Source organism: Perognathus longimembris, chromosome 28 (genome assembly GCF_023159225.1).
Source record: "Perognathus longimembris pacificus isolate PPM17 chromosome 28, ASM2315922v1, whole genome shotgun sequence".
Lineage (NCBI taxonomy): Eukaryota > Metazoa > Chordata > Mammalia > Rodentia > Heteromyidae > Perognathus > Perognathus longimembris.
In genome coordinates, this window is record NC_063188.1 from 31628438 (window position 1) to 31646282 (window position 17845).

General features: G+C 38.6%; 1 protein-coding gene across 4 annotated transcripts in view; it reads left to right on the plus strand.

Annotated features, from left to right (window-relative positions):
* Nucleotides 1-17845, plus strand: part of Chrdl1 (chordin like 1) — a 115224-nt gene that overhangs the window by 59104 nt on the left and 38275 nt on the right. For 2 of the 4 annotated variants that reach the window (XM_048336194.1, XM_048336192.1), the window contains exons 5-6: nt 14820-14965; nt 16376-16469. In XM_048336194.1, the coding sequence (XP_048192151.1) occupies nt 14820-14965; nt 16376-16469 (240 nt within the window). The remainder of the gene's footprint in view (nt 1-14819; nt 14966-16375; nt 16470-17845) is intronic. The other 2 variants (XM_048336195.1, XM_048336193.1) reach the window with 1 other exon arrangement.

A 17845-nucleotide genomic window follows, 5' to 3' on the forward strand; every position in this document is an offset into this window, starting at 1 on the left:
CTTCTCAGTCTGAGAAGTGATTTTCAAATCAAAGATGAACTGATATTTGGAGTTTGAAACCACTCTCACCAAAGCTTCTGGTCTCCTGGCTCTCACTTGGAGAATTACTGGTCTTAAACAATAATTGGACCTCATTACTTTTCCAGTCTTGGTAAATCCAAAGATGGTAACACACTTTATTTACTTGTTTAATCTGTGAGGCCTACAATAAACTTTCTCTCTAATAACTTTATGTTCATATGAAAATAAAGAGTCATGCTAGGAGCATCTGTGCATAATCATAGTTTAAAACTGGACATTTTCAATAACCTTTGAAGATTCTTTATCTTTGATACCTCTTTCACAAGGAAAGGATTTCCATGGCAATCAGTAGTAGAGTTCTTTTGAATCTAGATTCCCTAATATTTTTTCTGTCCTTTCTCTACATTGTGATCTCTAGACTCAATTAACTTCCCTCCACAAGTGATTTTGGCTGTGATTTTAAAGGAATTTCTTAAGAAGAGAAAGTTGATAATTTTAATTTTCATTTTAGTAGTTCCTTGAAATGGCAGAGGAACTCCCTCCTTTTTGTCTCTAGGAAAAGGGAACCTGTTCCAGTAACCTAAAGCCCAAAGCTTCATCTGCCACCCCTCTCCCAGTAGCCTTCTTCCCTCTAGCCTTCAGAGAACACTTTCTTTCTGAAGCCTAAATACAACAGTTTTATAAATACAACGAAACACATGTTTTGGGATATGTTTTCTCCATTAATCGTCAAATACTGAATCTTTCCTTCCTTCCTTCCTTCCTTCCTTCCTTCCTTCCTTCCTTCCTTCCTTCCTTCCTTTCTTCCCTCCCTCCCTCCCTCCCTTCCTCCCTCCCTCCCTCCTTCTCTCCCTTCGTTCCTTCTTTTCTTCCTTCCCTCCATAGGTAATGCAATAGAAATAGGCTCTTTCAGTCTTCTGCCACATACTCTTTTTACTTTTATTGTCTCTGCTCCAGTCACCTCAGAACACTCACAAATTCAGTGTCTTGCCAAATCAATTCACTGCTTTAATTATATTACTGGCTTCTCATCATATACAGGAAAATACACAGGCTTAACTTTTTGTGTCCACAGCTACCTGATGTCATTTGACTAAGTATCAATATATGTGGTTCCAATTCTCAGCAATATACTTTATTTAATGGGGGGGGGGCTTTTTGATATATAATGCTTGCTAAGAAAAGAGAAGAAAAGTGGAAGAGTGTGGAAAAGGAAAGAAAGAGGGAAGGAAAGGAAAGGAACAGAAAGAAAAGGAAAGGAAAAGAAAGGAAAGGGGAAGAGAAGAGAAAGCGAAGGGAAAGGAAAGGGAAGATGAAGGGGAAGGGAGAGGAGGGGAGGGAAGGGAAGGGGACGAAGATATGGGATATGCTGTGTCTTAGCTGAACTTTGGGTGATTGAGAGTTACAGTAAGGTCTGAAATTCAGTAGTTAATAGAGTCCATGCAAGTATCAAGATCCTCAATAGATCTAGGCATTAGAAGTGGTATGTATCAGTACTTTCCAAAAGGTTTGCCTAAGGATGGTCATAGATACTACCCAGGTAAAATAACAAGACCATAGTGGTTCAAAGAAAATGCTCAGTTGTCATTAAACAAGCATCATACTATGGGCTTTCTCAGATCTTTTGGCATGATAAGAGGCACATTGTGAGCCTCAATTATGGATCTTTCCCCCACTCAGAACTTTGTTTTTACAGAGCATCTTGCAGTCTAGTACTGCTCTGCAGAGCAGCCTTGGGAAATGCTGGTGTAGGCAATACAAAGGAATGCTTGACTGAACTCCCTCCCCACTGTCTCATCCAGATGCCTCACATTGTTTCTGTAAATGCTGCTTGAGGGTAGTGACTAATTTGTCCATTTCAAAGGGTCATTGGCCTTCAAAGAAGCCTAGTTCCCAAAGGATTAGAAATAACCAAGTAATAGTAGAACTCATCCTTAATTTATTTAAGAAAAGGAAGGCAGTGAATGACACATGTTACCACAAAACCTGTCATTAACAATTAGGCATCATGCAGAACAGTGGATTTAACATTTCCATTGCAACCGCAAGTCCATTTATTATACCTTTCGGTAATTAGAAAAATTTAAAAACCCACAGTGTAGTCACGAAGGAGTAATAAACAGAATTAGATCCATTTTGGAAAGGCTTCTTTTCATTCCGATGAAGATCTGAGATTGAGGAATTAGCCTCTGAAAACAAGGATTATTTTGCTTATTCCTCAGTTATTAAAGGAGATTTTCATGGTCTTATCTAGCCTTCATATTTTGTGGCTCTAGGTAAAATTAAGAGACCTAAGTTCAAGTCCTTGTTTTGTTGTTAAAAAACAGTGTCTTCTTTGCACCTTATAGCCTCATTTCTGCCTATCCAAAGAGGAATCCATTTCTGGTTTCTCTTAAGAGATATACATAAGAAGCCCTAGTAGTTTTCTGTAATGAGGTTGGAATGGTCCATGAGCTGAATAATGCTGCTGCTGATAAACTTGCTCAGTAAAGTGGAAAGAATTTGGGCAGGGAAGAATGTAGAAGTTCCTCTGATGACTGGATTATGAGAAAGGTCTACCAGTAAGTACTTTCATCACACACACACACACACACACACACACACACACACACACACACACTGAAAACTAGTGTGCACAACTCTATAGCCATACAGTGTGGACAGAGTTGCATGAAGACATCTGGTACTGTTGATGTATCAGAGGTACGCTGGCTTGGTATTGCAGTAATGGTGGCAGTGCTTTTGGCTTTTGCATTATAGGACACCTAAGAGAAATTGGTACCATCTGACCAGGAGATAGAGAAGTATAAGACATAGGATCTGTCTCTTTTGAACCTATTGATCGCTTAGAAGGTAGCATACCTCTACACAACGAGGCAGAGATAGACCATTAGAGTTATGTGTGGGTGAGTGGTTTTAGCATGAGTCAGGGCAGAATTGACAAAAAAATGCAGAAAGGCCAAGGACCAGGCAGTAGAGAATTCTTCAGTACAAAGTTAAATCCCAGGAGTGCCTTAGAGATGTTCTTCATATTCATGTTGGCTCATACTGTGATGCTGCTATGTCCATGTAGCTTCATCCCTGGAGGCCCACAGGTAGGTAGATGACTGCCATTGGACCTGCTACCTGAAAGACAGCAAATCACAAGCTGAGGGTTTTTGATGAATTGGAAGAAGCTGACAAGGATGTAGTCAACTGTAAACAATGGACTTCCAGAGCAGACACAATCCTAAATCACTTTCTGGCTCAGATAGAAGGCTAGTGGCAAGCTGGAGACCTGTGAAGTATATTACTTTTCCATTCTCTGAGCCTTTCCAAAAAAGAATTGTATTTGTCCACATTATTTCACTGAAAAGTAGGAGCAAGTGAAATGATTAGTCCCAACAAGTACACATACACACAGAAAGTTCTTTAGAAACTGAGACCCAGAGATGCAAAAGAACAATGACTTATCACAAAGTGGGCCAGCAACACAACCCAGCCAAGGACACATGCTTCTTTTCCCTAAGCTCCTCAAATTTATACTACAAACACTTCTCCCTTCTCAATGATGTGGATTCTATTCAAACAAGACCTGTCCACCAGCCAGCTCTCCTAGCCATCTGCCTGGCAAAATGGTACATTAGTAGGTAGGGTCAGCTACTGACTAACAACAGCTGAAATAATCACAAAAGTGGGATGGAAAAGCCCGTAAATAGGGACTGGATGAGAAGGGAAAACTGGAATTAACCCAGAATGTGAGCTTTCTGTGCCCTCTTCTAGTATCCAGCTGGAGCAACAGATGACTGTTTTCTCTCATTCGGCACCTTCGTGATTGGGACAGAGTGTAGTATCTCTATGTTTAGCTGAAGAGTGATTTGCTGAATCTACTACAAGAATTTCCTGGCCTGGAACCCCAGTGTGGGTTGGGCAGGAGTAGAGGCCACTAATATTGTAGAAAATGTGGGCCACAGAATCTTCTTGAAAATTCTAATGGAAAGTTTGCTCCCCCATCAATCTTCCCCTTTAACTCAGGCAAACACACCCCATCTCCCAAAGTGGATGCCCTATGGCCAGGGGGCAATCCATAGCCAGTGGCACCATGTAAATCAAGTACTTGGTGTTGCCTTTCTCTACTCTTATGATTCTTCATTTCTTTTTATGCAGTCCCCTTCTTCACCTTTCCATCACCAGCATATAAAGCATCTTTGTTGTGTTGAGGCCTGCCCCATTCTGCTAACCAGCCTTTATGTCTGTGTTGTAGGATGTTTCTAAGATAAGGTACCACCTTTATGGAGATATAAGTCACATGTTATAAAAATTAACCCTGTTAAAGTGCATGGTCTAGTCAACTTTTGCATAATCACAAGATATTGAAACTAGTTACTACTCTTTCTTCTCAGAATATTTCACCATCTCCAAAGAAGTCTTTTTTAATTTAAATTTTATTGTAAAGGTAATGCGCAGAGGGGTTACAATTTCATAAGGTAATAAGCACATTTCTTTTTTAATAGTCTTACCTCCTCCCTCATTTTCTCCCACTTACCCTTCTCAACTCTCCTCCCCAGCCCCCAAGTTTGTAAAGTTCATTTCCAACATAGTGCCTAGCGAGTATCACTGCTGAACTGGTTCACCTTTTGTCCCACAGTTTCTGTGATTCCTCTTCCCTTCCCTAAAGTCGATAAGCTTATATACAAGACAAAGGGTACAGAAATAAAAGAAACATTGACAACAGGGAACAAACCAAAGGAAAAATAAAGAAAGAACTGCAAACAGTACAATTTTAAAAAACCTCTTGTGCCCATTTCTTGGAGTTTATTTCAATAAGCATCATTTTATATGGTCATATCCACATAGCTACTGAGCCATTGTAATCCTCTCCTAAGAATATCCTCCTATGTTCTCACTGTATGATGCTTAGAGTACTGTTTAATTAATCATGTCCAAGTGTAATTGTTTGTCTTTCACTAGCCATTGGATTCATTTTTAGATTTATAGACACATTCTAGTTATACTTTACTAACAGTCACTCCACTTCCTGGCATCCACTAGTCTACTTTCTGTCTCTACAAGATTTAGGACTTCTGATAATTTCATCTCAATGGGATCATGCAATGTGATATTTTTGTGACTTTATTCACTTAGCATGTTGCTAAGGTTCATAAGATATTACTGAATATTACTGCACTGAATGGATATACATTCTCTTGTCAATTCTTTTTTCACACTGATTATATATAGTAAGGAGTTTCATTTTGTCATTCCCATAACATGCATACAATGTATTTTGATCATATTCATTCACTGTTCCTCTTGTATTCCTCCTATTTTCCATGTCCTTTCTACCTCTCCAGTACCAATCTCTCTCTCCATAATTTTGTTTTCGTTTTCTTCCACCCTAAGTTCTACAAATGAGAGAAACAATGTGATACTTTAAGTATATACCTAAGTGGAATCATTGATTCTTTTGTTTTTGGTAGTATTAGAGTTGGAACTCAAGGCCTCATGCTTGCTAGTCAAGACCTCTGCCACTTGAGCCATTGCTTTAGATTATTTTTTAGATGATGGTGCAGTTTTTGCTGGCCTCAGACCACAATTTTACCTACAATCACATTTTTGGCCAGGTTGACCTCAAACTCTCTCCTTTTCTCTACCTCCTGAGTAGATGGGATTACAGACAAAATACCTGATTCTTATGTTTTCTCTCTGTGTCACTTTTTGAGGAGATGCCAGACTGTTTTGTAATGGAGCAGGAACATTTTACATTTTTACATTCACACAAGCTCTATGTTAGGGGTCCAATTTCTATACATCCACGATAAGATTTGTCATTATTATTGTCTTTTTATTATAGTCATCTTAGAGGGTACAAAATGCATCTCATTATTTTGTTCCTATCTTTCAGTACCTTGTTCTCTATTAGTGCATTGCCCCAGTCTTCTGTACTCATGACTATGAATTTTTACAAATCTGGAAAGATGAGATCCTCATCTAAGTAATGCCCGAACCTGGGGACACATCAAGCATTCTGGGGGAGCAGAGAAAAAAGCAGGTAGGGCTGGGAATGTGGCTTAGTGGTAGAGTGCTTGCCTAGCATGAATGAAGTCCAGGGTTTGATTCTTCAGTACCACATACATAGAAAAAAGTCAGAAGTGGTGCTGTGGCTCAAGTAGTAGAGTGCTAGATTTGAGCAAAAGAAGCTCAGGGATAGTGCCCAGGCCCTGAGTTCAAGCCCCAGGACTGGCAAAAAAAGCAGGTTAGAGACAGAGTCAACATGGGAAGCTCTACCATGGCAAAAGCCATCTGCTCTTGTTTCCCTTCCCCTAAACAGAAGATAATGTGCAGAGATAGGTGAAGCTTCCTTTAGGATGTGACGCTCAAGCTGAGCCATGAAAGCAGGAAAGTGGGAGAAAGGAGAAATGGAAAGAATCCTAAACTCTAAATTATATTGTTCTCTCTGAAAAGCATCTCAGATACTGACTCAAAACAAAAATGAATGTTTAACCAGTCAGTGTTCATTTTTGTTCAGTCCTTCTAGAAAGAGGAAAGCATGCAGCAGAAGAGATTGGGAATAATGGGTGAAATACAGTGTATCTATTGGCTCAGGAGATCAACACTCTTTTTCTTTCTTGTATTTAGAATAAGTCATCAACATAAGGTCACAGTTGTGAAATTTCTGACACATAAATCCACTTGTTTGAGTCTTCAGGAAATCCAAAACAGAATCTATTGCATGGGTTTGGTTAATGTCTCTGGCCTGAGAACTAATGCTGAGCTTAAGAAGCAACACCTGGTTTTCCCCTGAACCCTCACCCCTGCTGATGTGGGAGATGGAGTAAATGGTGTCAGCTAATATCTGGACTACCATCTAGTGCCCCAGCACACAAGGATGTAAGAACTGTCCATTCACCCTCAGGATCTGGCAATTTGTGAGATAATTCTATAGGTCAGTGAAGCAATGTTTTACTTTATGGGAGTAAAAACAAAGATTGTCACTGAGTTGCAGGTGCTGAGAATTTCTAACACAATACAGCTCTTCTAATATAATACAACTCTTGTTGTTAGGTGAATCCATCTGGGAATCCAGTCAGGAGAAAACAGACAAGCCATAGTTTGAGAAGTTGAATTTGGAGTCTTTATTGGAGGCTGGTATCTGCAGATGGACTCCTGTCTCAAAGATCTGCAGCCCAGCGCAGAGCTTACACAAAGTTTTTAAAGACTACACCAAACCTTAACAAAAGCTAACCTTATATGGACATATTCAGGTATAAGGTCAGGTAGCAGCAGAACTTTTCCATCTAGGGAAGGTTCTCCTCAACATTCCATATAAGGGTATACTTAGAGCTTCTCAGAGGTGGGTGATTCTAGCCATTTAGAGAGGTAATCAGACAGAATCAGCGCATTCTCTACATAAAACTTTCCTAAGGCTATGTAATTTGCATTTCTCTGAAGCAGAGCTCTCCCAGCTCACTTTGCGCTAGGCATCTGCATTCAATGAATGGCTTCTCTCATTTCACTGTCATTGCAACTTTGGTGTTCAGTGCAGGCCTTCTACAGAGGCAGGGTCTTCCAGTGTGAGAGAACTATGCTAGCTGTAAGAACCAGGCAGCACCACAGTGATTCCTTTATCAGCCTGCATTCAGCCTTTCCAGAACTCCATGGTTTACAACCAGTAGTGATATAACAATAATTACATTTATTTAACATTAATATATACCCAGTATTATGCTAAGCATATTGTATATCTTCTTTGTTCATCACAACCTATGACACTGGAACTATTATCATCCCCATTTTATAGATGAAGGAGATATTTTAACTTGTTCTCTTAGCTAATAAGGAATAACTAATTCTTGGTAGAGCTGAAGTTTGAATCCAATTGGGACAGTCTGAGGTAAGACCTTTCTTCCTGCTAGGATAGCTCTTTACATCTGTATTTTCAGCACAAGTCATAATTCTGGGAAGTTGTAGAAATTGCCACACTCTTTGGTATGTGCACTACAGCCTCATTATATAGAAAGCGTACATGGACCATGTCACAATGTAAGGACCTATAAAAACCCCCATTTTGTTCTGTTTTAGTTTTTGGGTTTTTTTTGCTTTGTTTTAGACAGGCCTTCACTATATTGCCAAAGGTGGCCTGTAACTTGTGATCCAATATTCCTACCTCAGCCTCCTACATGGTAGAATTATAGACATTCACCAATACATCTGACTAAAAACAATACCATTTAAAATGTTGTCTTCCCCCAGTATCTAATATGAATTAATGAAATTAATACTAAGGACTACTGGTAGGAACTTAGTGTGAGGGACTGGAGAAGTCTTTGCTTTATGACCAAAGAAAGCAAAGCTAATTATGTCATCACATCAAGAGGCAAAACTATAAATGATAGAATTTGAAGTAGCAGAAGAATCTACATGGTAAGTAACCAGTTCAGGTGATAGACTCATTTGGACTCATTGAGTATCCTAAAGAAAAACCTATCCAAACTTATCTGGTTTCAGACCATGAATTTTTGTAGGGAAACTACTCATCTCTACTGTATGGGATTCATTCATTCTGTAAGATGAGTTGCATACCTGCTGTGTGCTCTGATTTGGCATGACCACAATGCAGGACCCATGTGCCCCTTCACTACTAGAGCATCTTTCTGTCAGAAGTCATATTAGCATCCTTATTTGTCTTCTTTCTTTCCCATTTACACAAAGGCTTAAAAGCTACCCACAGTTTACACAGTGACTTTAAAATATTGTGAAAAGCAACGTAACAGCCCCCACTTTCCTCATGGATTCCTCAGTACAAGAGAACCCCCTAAGGAAATAAAATTAAGAACAGAGCCATAGTTAGGGTCTGTCCCACTAGTAGGAATAGAAATAGGCTTCAAATGACAAGCTTCATAGAATTGATTATGTAGCATTAGTGGGACCCAAAAATAACCATCAAGTCTAGCCCATGGCCTTTCACATAAAAATTTCTCAAATATGATCTTCAAATTTAATTTTTTTTCTGGAAGTACTAGAGACTGAACTCAGAGCCCAATTAAGTAGGTACTCTACCATTTGAGCCACTCTGGTAATCCTTTGAATTAATCTTTTTTTTTTTTTTTTTTTTTTTTTTGGCCAGTCCTGGGCCTTGGACTCAGGGCCTGAGCACTGTCCCTGGCTTCTTCCTGCTCAAGGCTAGCACTCTGCCACTTGAGCCACAGCGCCGCTTCTGGCCGTTTTCTGTATATGTGGTGCTGGGGAATCGAACCTAGGGCCTCGTGTATCCGAGGCAGGCACTCTTGCCACTAGGCTATATCCCCAGCCCTGAATTAATCTTTAATGAGAAACGTATTTGTATCATTGAAGAATATGAATGTATATGTAACTTCATGTAGACATGATTATGTAGGTATGCTTACATATAGAACAGTATGCAATAAATATCTAATTTACCTCTATCCCACAACTGCACAGTTTTTATCATACACACATATACACATTATGTAGTTCTTCCATAATTATTAATACTTTCTTCCATATCTTTCCAGGTTTTATTTAGGAAAATATTAAAAATATGAATATATACTCTACTTTTACACATAAAATGTAGTATACTGTGAAAATCACTTTATGCCTTATTACTGTCTTCAGTGCATAATATATTTTTATATATCAGCATAGAGAGATTACCCATTCATATATAAAACTACATAACCAATCATTGCATTAATGAGTAAACATATCTCCTGTGTCTACTGATAGGTCTCTGGTAAGGGCACTAGTCCCTTGATAGTAGAATTTTTGTAATTTAAATATGCCCAGAAAGTCCTGTCTCCTCCTATGAACTTCTTAAGGGCTAGAATTTCAACTTATGACTTTAGGGGAAGACAGACACCCAAATCACAACATTTGGAACCCCAAAACCAATGTTTGTAAACCCCAATGATCAAGCTTAATTCTTTTATCTTTCATCATCATAACATATGGGGTTAAGAAAAACATGTGCAAACAGAGCCCTATGTCATGTCCTCCTTTTAGCTCTTTTGACATTCTACTCCCCCTATTTCTGGATTCTACAGAACATAACCTCTTTCAAACCTTTACCTTCATGTCCATTACTATTTTCCCTCCATTACAATGTTTCAGGTAGCCCGACAATATTCTAGAATGCTATCAATGAAATATTAGAGAAGCAGACAAAAGTTAGATTCAGGCTCAGCCATCCAACGTAAAGTAGAAATTAGAGTAATGGTAGCAATGGCAAGAGAAGGGAGGATATGGTCAATAGCAAAATTGGCAACAGATCCTTGAGCTGGGAGCTGGTTGGTCTCCTGACATTCAGATTGAACTTGTCTCCTGACGTTCAGACTGAACAGTTCCACTAAGAACATTGCAACTTGAGGATTGAGAGAGTGGGGAAAAGAACAACCAGCATGAATATCAGAGAGTAGGAACAAAGGTAGTGGCAGGCATGGAAAGAATGATGTACCAAAGGAAGTGGGGTAAGACCACAGACTTATTAGTATAATTTACTAGGCACTATGACGGGGAAAAAGCCTATGATGTTAGTGACAGTGGGTAGTCTCTCATGAAAATTTTGGGATTGCAAAATCTGATTGCAAAATGGCAACCATTTAACACAAAGGGATGCATCTATACTAGTCGCATTTCAAGAAGCAGTTAGAGGAAAAGGTAGTAAGAGACATGTAGGATAAGGAGTATTTTCTGAGCACCTCTAGTTCTGTATATATGTATACACACAAATATAATTATCATCTCCCACATGGGGAGAAAAACTGCTTCTTTCCCATTCTATCTGTATGAAATGGCTTCTCTCATGATGTATTTCCTCCTTCCACTTAGTTGTTACTACCTTGCAATAACTAGACTAGAAACGCAAAGGGCAAGGGAGGGTAGAAGGAATGTGCATGGTCATTTTTGTTGTAGTATTTATTCTCCTGAGGGATCCTGGAGCCAGCTTGGCTTTAGATTGATTTTCTGACAGTTTTGGGCCAGTAACACCAAATGTGTTCCAAGGATAGTTGGTTAGAAGCCCAGCCACCTCGGAAAATGTGGGAAGAAATAGGGTAGAGGAGGGTGGATTGAGGTGGCTTTCCTTGGTTCCGTGGTTTGCAAATATGCTGTATTGGCCCTCTATAGATTCAGGGGAGATCTGAGACTCATACCCCATTCTTAGAAAAAAAATCCATCCCCAATGAGGCAGTGAGGTAAAAGAGCTTGTTACAAGGTTTGGAGTAATTTGTACCCAAGGTAGCTAACTCAGTGATCCTATTCTGAAGTGTTAATATCTGTTCTGTGAAAACACCACACACTTGTAGACAGAAAAACCATATTTCTGAGTTGGCTCTCATATGGAGGAGTTATTTGACAAGGGACAAATATTTTGTGGTATCAGTAGCCTTATTTTCACAATTCTTTCCTCTACACTGTTAGGGATGCTAAAAGAATAATATAAGAAATGAAATGTCACAATAAGTTTAGTACGTAAGAGTAGCTGCAAGCTTGACCATTATTGCTGTCTTTCTCTTTGATTCTTGTTTGTCGTCTTGTCTTTTGCTTACACTTGTCTTCTGTTGAGTAGATTTATAGACTCCAGTGTGAGGTTACTTAGAAGACTACTGCAAGAAAGGCTCTCAATGTCATATTTCCAGCAGAAAACATCATCCTATGATTGTCTTACCGCTGATACTTTAGTAGAAGGCCAGAACAAAAATCAATCTACATTCTTCTGAGGCAAAATATTTCCAAATATTTTTATTGCAAAGATGTGCCAACTCCTTTAAGAGCCATGGTAAATATTATTTTGTAGGTCGTTGTATTTTTCCTTTACCACAAAATAGTGAAATTTGGAATAATTAGAGCCCAGGGGGCAAATAGCCCTTCTTATGTCCTCTCTGATGGCTCTCACTCATCTCTACCAGCTACAGCTGTCTGTTTACGTGGTAGGCACCCACATGCAGGAGCACAGACTGCTAGCTCAGACAAAGGTTCAATTAATTTGAGTTAAACTCTTTCTTGGACTGAAGGCTTCTCCTTTTTGAGGTAAAATTATTTGGTGTTCTACATGCCATAATGATCATGAATAGGTAATGTGAAAAAATGAGTTACTTGGAAATTAACTGTAGATCAACTTATATAACATAATGTACAATGATTACCCGAACTAGTAAAGCTAGAGAAAAATGTGCTGTCTATTTTTCTAGGTCCTTTAGGTTACAACATTCTAATTTTTTTTTTAAAATACTAGTTTCATCAGCTGCAAAATGGGCATATCAGGTCTACATTAAAATTGTAAAAGCGAGTGAAATATTGTATACAGTAGCACTCATAGTTGGATGTGGCACAATAAGAAATATGAACTACTGTTATATCTTGATGATGACATTTTTATTATTAGCCTTTATTGTTTTCAATATATTTTGAAAATAATTTTAAACAATTGTATTTTTCCAGCTCTGCTAATATCTGTTGTTAGTTCAGTCTTAGGACATACTGATCATTATGTGATATGTACACGTGTATGTATGCATAGGTATGTGTATACTTGTGTAAGTTTGTGTACATGTGCTCACGTGCAGTGTGTCCTTAAGGAAACCCATTGAAAAGTTTTCTAGATATAACAGTAGTTTCCATAACATGGAGTTCATTTGACTTAGCATTATCTTATGCATTCATAAGGGCATAGCTATTATGCTCTTGTGATCCTCTGATGTGACTAGCCTAAACCTGTGCTAATTATTCTCTATGAGGGAGACCATAGAGTCCATATTTCTTTGGGTCTAGCTCACTTCACTTGGTATAATTTTTTCTAAGTCCTTCCATTTCCTTACGAATGGGGAAATGTCATTCTTTCTGATAGAGGCATAAAATTCCATTGTGTATATGTACCACATTTTCCTGATCCATTCATGTACTGAGGGGCTCTATGGTCTCCCTCCTAGGGAATAAGTAGCACAGGTTTAGGCTAGTCACAGCAGAGGATCACAAGAGCCTAATAGCTGTGCCCTTATGAATGCATAAGATGATGCTAAGTGAAATGAACTCCATGTTATGGAAACGACTGTTATACAACTGTTGTAATCACTTTCAACATGCCATGTGAAACCGTAGCTTCTATTGTTGATGATCCTCTTGTATCTCCTTCTTGTGTTTGTACCTGCACTATCACTGTATCTTATCTGAGTACATTGGAAACTGTATATACTGGTATTAGAACTAGGAAAGTGAAAGGGAATATCAAAATCGAGAGACAAAGGATAAAAAGACAAACGACTACAAAAGCAATACTTGCAAAACTGTTTGGTGTAAACCAACTGAACAACTCATGTGGAGAGAGGGAAAGGGGGAGGGGAAAGGGGGAATGAGTGAGGAGGTAACAAACAGTACAAGAAATGTACCCAAGGCCTAATGTATGCAACTGTAACCTCTCGGTACATCACTTTGACAATAAATAAGAAGAAAAAAAAGAATCTGAGAAGCCAATGATCAGTGTTTGTAGCGGTGACCTGAGGATAAGGGGGCTGGAGTGAGACCACTGGACACAAGAAGTGTGAGCCAGGGAATTCTGAACTTATTCTCTTAGGGGTGGTTGGTTCACACACAGGAGCAATGAAAGAGCACCAGTCAGGAGTAGATGATCAAAAAGATGGGAAAGCTCTCCAATGGATGATTAAAATAGCAAGAAAACTCTCAAGTTGTAATTAAGCATTCCATCCTAAATAGAATATCTTATTGCGTAACTAGAAAAAAGTTTTCTAGAGATCATTTCCAGAATTAACTCACTGAATACTTGACATTTTGTTGTATAGCAACCCTGTGCTACATTCGATGGAGTGAAGAGACATGTAGAGTTTTAATTACCAAACATTAATATATATACACACATACATACACATAAATATATTGACAAAAGGTGAAGTTTAGAACCAGAAGACCAGATTCTGATTCCCTCTTCACCATTTCCTGGCTTTGAGTTCATATAAGTCTCTCAATATAATAATTGCTTCCTTCAAATAGAAAATAAAGGAAGGAATCTATCCTACTTGATTTATTGGACTGTTAAGAATCTCAATAATAATAATAATAATAATAATAATAATAAAGTCTTTGTATATAGTTTGCTAGGCTAGTACAATTCACAAATGTCAGTTCCTATAATATTCAAGTGATAGATTTGTATTCTTCTGACATGATATGCCTTAAGACATCCAGATTATGGGCTGGAGTTATTTAGATACTTTGTAGAGGAAAGGAAATGTGAGCTGAGCCTTAATCACACAGAACTTCAACAGGTGGAAATGAGGAGGGCGGCACAATTTTGGTGGCAGGACTAACAATAAGCAAAAACTCCACATGCCAAAACAAACATGCAAGCATATGACAAGTAATTTAAATATGAATGGGGACAAACCCTTCTAGGATAGTTTTATATACAGTCAACAGTTGCTCATTTAAGGGAGTCCAAGAAGGACTCAATAGAAACAGTGTGGACTCCATCCTTCCGGCAAGTTAATAACATCCATCTAGGACTATTAGCTTCACCAAGACAAAAGCCTTGTTCTCTCTTCTCTCTCTAGTGCTATTACAGTACCTGTTACACAGTAGGTTATCAATACATCCTCCATAAATGAAAGGTGGTTGGATAGGTAATATCAGCTGCTGGTCTCTGTTTGATGTTATCTAAAATCATTGCCCAGGATTGTCTTTGAACTCCCTCATATAGAGCAGCCCCATCTGCTGTTGGGATTTATGAAATTATTTGCAATGATGACAACCAATACTTTGTGTGTGTTTTCTACACCCTGTTCCAGAAGACTCCTTACCCCCAGTGAACAATAAAGTTACCAGTAAGTCATGTGAGTACAATGGGACCACTTACCAGCATGGAGAGCTGTTCGTGGCTGAAGGGCTCTTTCAGAACCGACAACCCAATCAGTGCACCCAGTGCAGCTGTTCGGTAAGATCCTGTGTCTTAATATCTCTATTAGTCTCTACCAAATAAGAGAGCTTTTTCTGGGCTGTATTTTCCATATGAGCTTGCACTGTAAGATGTTTGAATGAAAAATGATTTGCATTTAACTCATAAGCATCCCTGTTGATCCAAACTCCCTCATCTCCACCAACTTTGTCAATCTCTATTGTCTGCACCCAGGGCTTAAAGCTGTAAAGAATGCTCAACTGTGCAAAGAAGAGTTGTTTGAACTGATTAGGGCTCTTTTTCATAATAGTTACACCCTGTAATCCTTTATTGAAAGGCCTCAATTGATCCACAAAAAAATTGATTCACAAAAAAATGAGATGTCGGGCTGGGGATATAGCCTAGTGGCAAGAGTGCCTGCCTCGGATACACGAGGCCCTAGGTTCGATTCCCCAGCACCACATATACAGAAAACGGCCAGAAGCGGCGCTGTGGCTCAAGTGGCAGAGTGCTAGCCTTGAGCGGGAAGAAGCCAGGGACAGTGCTCAGGCCCTGAGTCCAAGGCCCAGGACTGGCCAAAAAAAAAAAAAAAAAATGAGATGTCAGTCGGTTCTCATCTCTGAAGGTTCTACTAACATAGTATCCTGTAATGAGAAAATTCTCATGACATTACTTGTCAAATAAACTGGGCATACTCCACAAAAAAAAGGATACCAAATGATATCTTTACCTAATTGTGCAGTCTAAAGAATACTTTTGATAGAACTAGGAAGTAGAAGAAAATCATTATTCAAATGAAGCATAAAGGAATAAAGTTAGGTAGAGAAATAACCTATTTGTGAGGTGCATTAAACACTGGTTTGTCAAGGGAAGTTAGAGAATTTATTCTTAGAATTTTAGAAAAACATGGTATGTCAAGCATTTTGAAGAATTTCTTATGAACTAGTTTTCCTTCTAGCTCGAGGAGGACATACTTCTGAGAACTAAGTACAGACTTAGGAAATAACATTTGAAAGGTAGAATTTTAGGGAATGGAATTTATTGCAAAGCCAGATAAAACCAAAAGTAAAATGAGTCTTCTTTCTTACCTTGCACTGGATTGAGGTATTCAAATCAGATTATGTTGAATAATTTTGCCTAAAACCAAAGAGACAGGCTTTCTTTGAGGTAACAGTGAACAGAGAAGAGAAGAGCAAAATATATTTCGTAGTTCAAAGGTCAACAACAGCATTCACAGAATATTTTCTCCCTCATTGGACCATAAGAACTGACTGGGATTTTTAAGTCTTCTGGCATGGAAAAAATGTAAATAAGAGAAAACAATGCATCATAAAATAGAGAAAGTACCAGAACTGATGATAAAAGATCAGCATCATATTTGAACTCTATCTCAGGTATTGGTATCCTATCTAAGATCATTCTGATATTATTTCTGTTTCTCTTTGGCAGGAGGGGAATGTATATTGTGGTCTCAAGACTTGCCCGAAATTGACCTGTGCTTTCCCAGTCTCAGTTCCAGATTCCTGCTGCCGGGTATGCAGAGGTATGTGTCCCATGCCCTAGATATGAGTTCTTGAAGGGTTCTTGGGAAAAGGAATTTTCTGTGCTGGGATACTCTGTGATATTTAGAAATATTTTCATTGACAAAAAAACAAAGAATTGCTTTTTAAGGGCCATGACCTAAAAGATTGCTTGGATTATGTTGAGAAATGATGGATGAAATCCATTGAATGTGACAGTGATTTTATCTCTTCTTTTATCCCTTGTATCTTGTCCTCAAATGATTATATCATAAAATACAGAACATTTCCATGCAACACACTTCAAATAGCAATGGAGCTTGCAAAGTATTAATATGACTGCTTTGAAGACTATGTGGGGCACATTTAGATCTATTTTAAATGACCACACTAAAATGATGACACATGCAGTAAAAGCAAAATGAAGACATCTGCATTTCAAATTACTTACCAATGAAATTGTTATCTTCTCAAATGAGCCTTTTCTTCTCTTAGTCCATTTGTCTTAATAATGGCACCATTTCCCCTTGTGGATTCCTGAGAACAGACCTAATCACCTTTAATTTTTACTTTTTTTTGTTCTAATTACTGTAGCCATAAGCTATCTTCCATATCCCTCTATGCTCCCATAGACAATGTCTTAATATTGTTTTATTTCCTTAAATCCAACCAACATATTTCCTGGCCATCTATCTTCTCAGAGCCAAGAAAGTACACATATAGGGCACTGCTAGCATATATGGAATCCTCGTGTGAACCATTGAAAGGAACTCCTTAAGGTACTTAAACTGTTATTTGCCAGAAAAATCCTTGTGGATGCATCGCTTTTCCTGTAGCACGTTTGTACATTACATTCTACACAACCATACACATCACACAAGCATGCACGTGAATGCACACACGCATGCACACACACACACACACACACGGAGGAAAAGATATGTTCCTTTCTCTTATAGATCTCACATTCTACCAGAAAAGACAGAAAAATCAGTGAAGAAATATCTAAATATAAACACTATAAGTACTATAAGATAAACAGAAGACTGAGATAGAAAATACAATTTTTTTTTTCAAATCTTGCTTGGTCAAGAAGGCCTCTGAGAAGGTGACCTTTAAGCAGATGAAAAGGAGCCATCCATGCAAAGAGCCTGTGGAAGAACATTCCAGGCAGAGAGGAAAGTTCAAAGGCCCCGGGCAAGGAAGAGCTTGGAGCATTCCCTGAGTCTACGGAATGGTGTGGCTGCAATATGATGGTTGTGGTTGAAACTGGCAAGAGATGAGATGAGGCTGAGGAGGTGAGCAGGAGTCAGACTATGCCAGGCTCTGAAGGCCCTGAGAATGAATTGGGATTTCAGTTTTCAGGCCATTGGGAAACCAGTGGAAATTTGTGAGCACA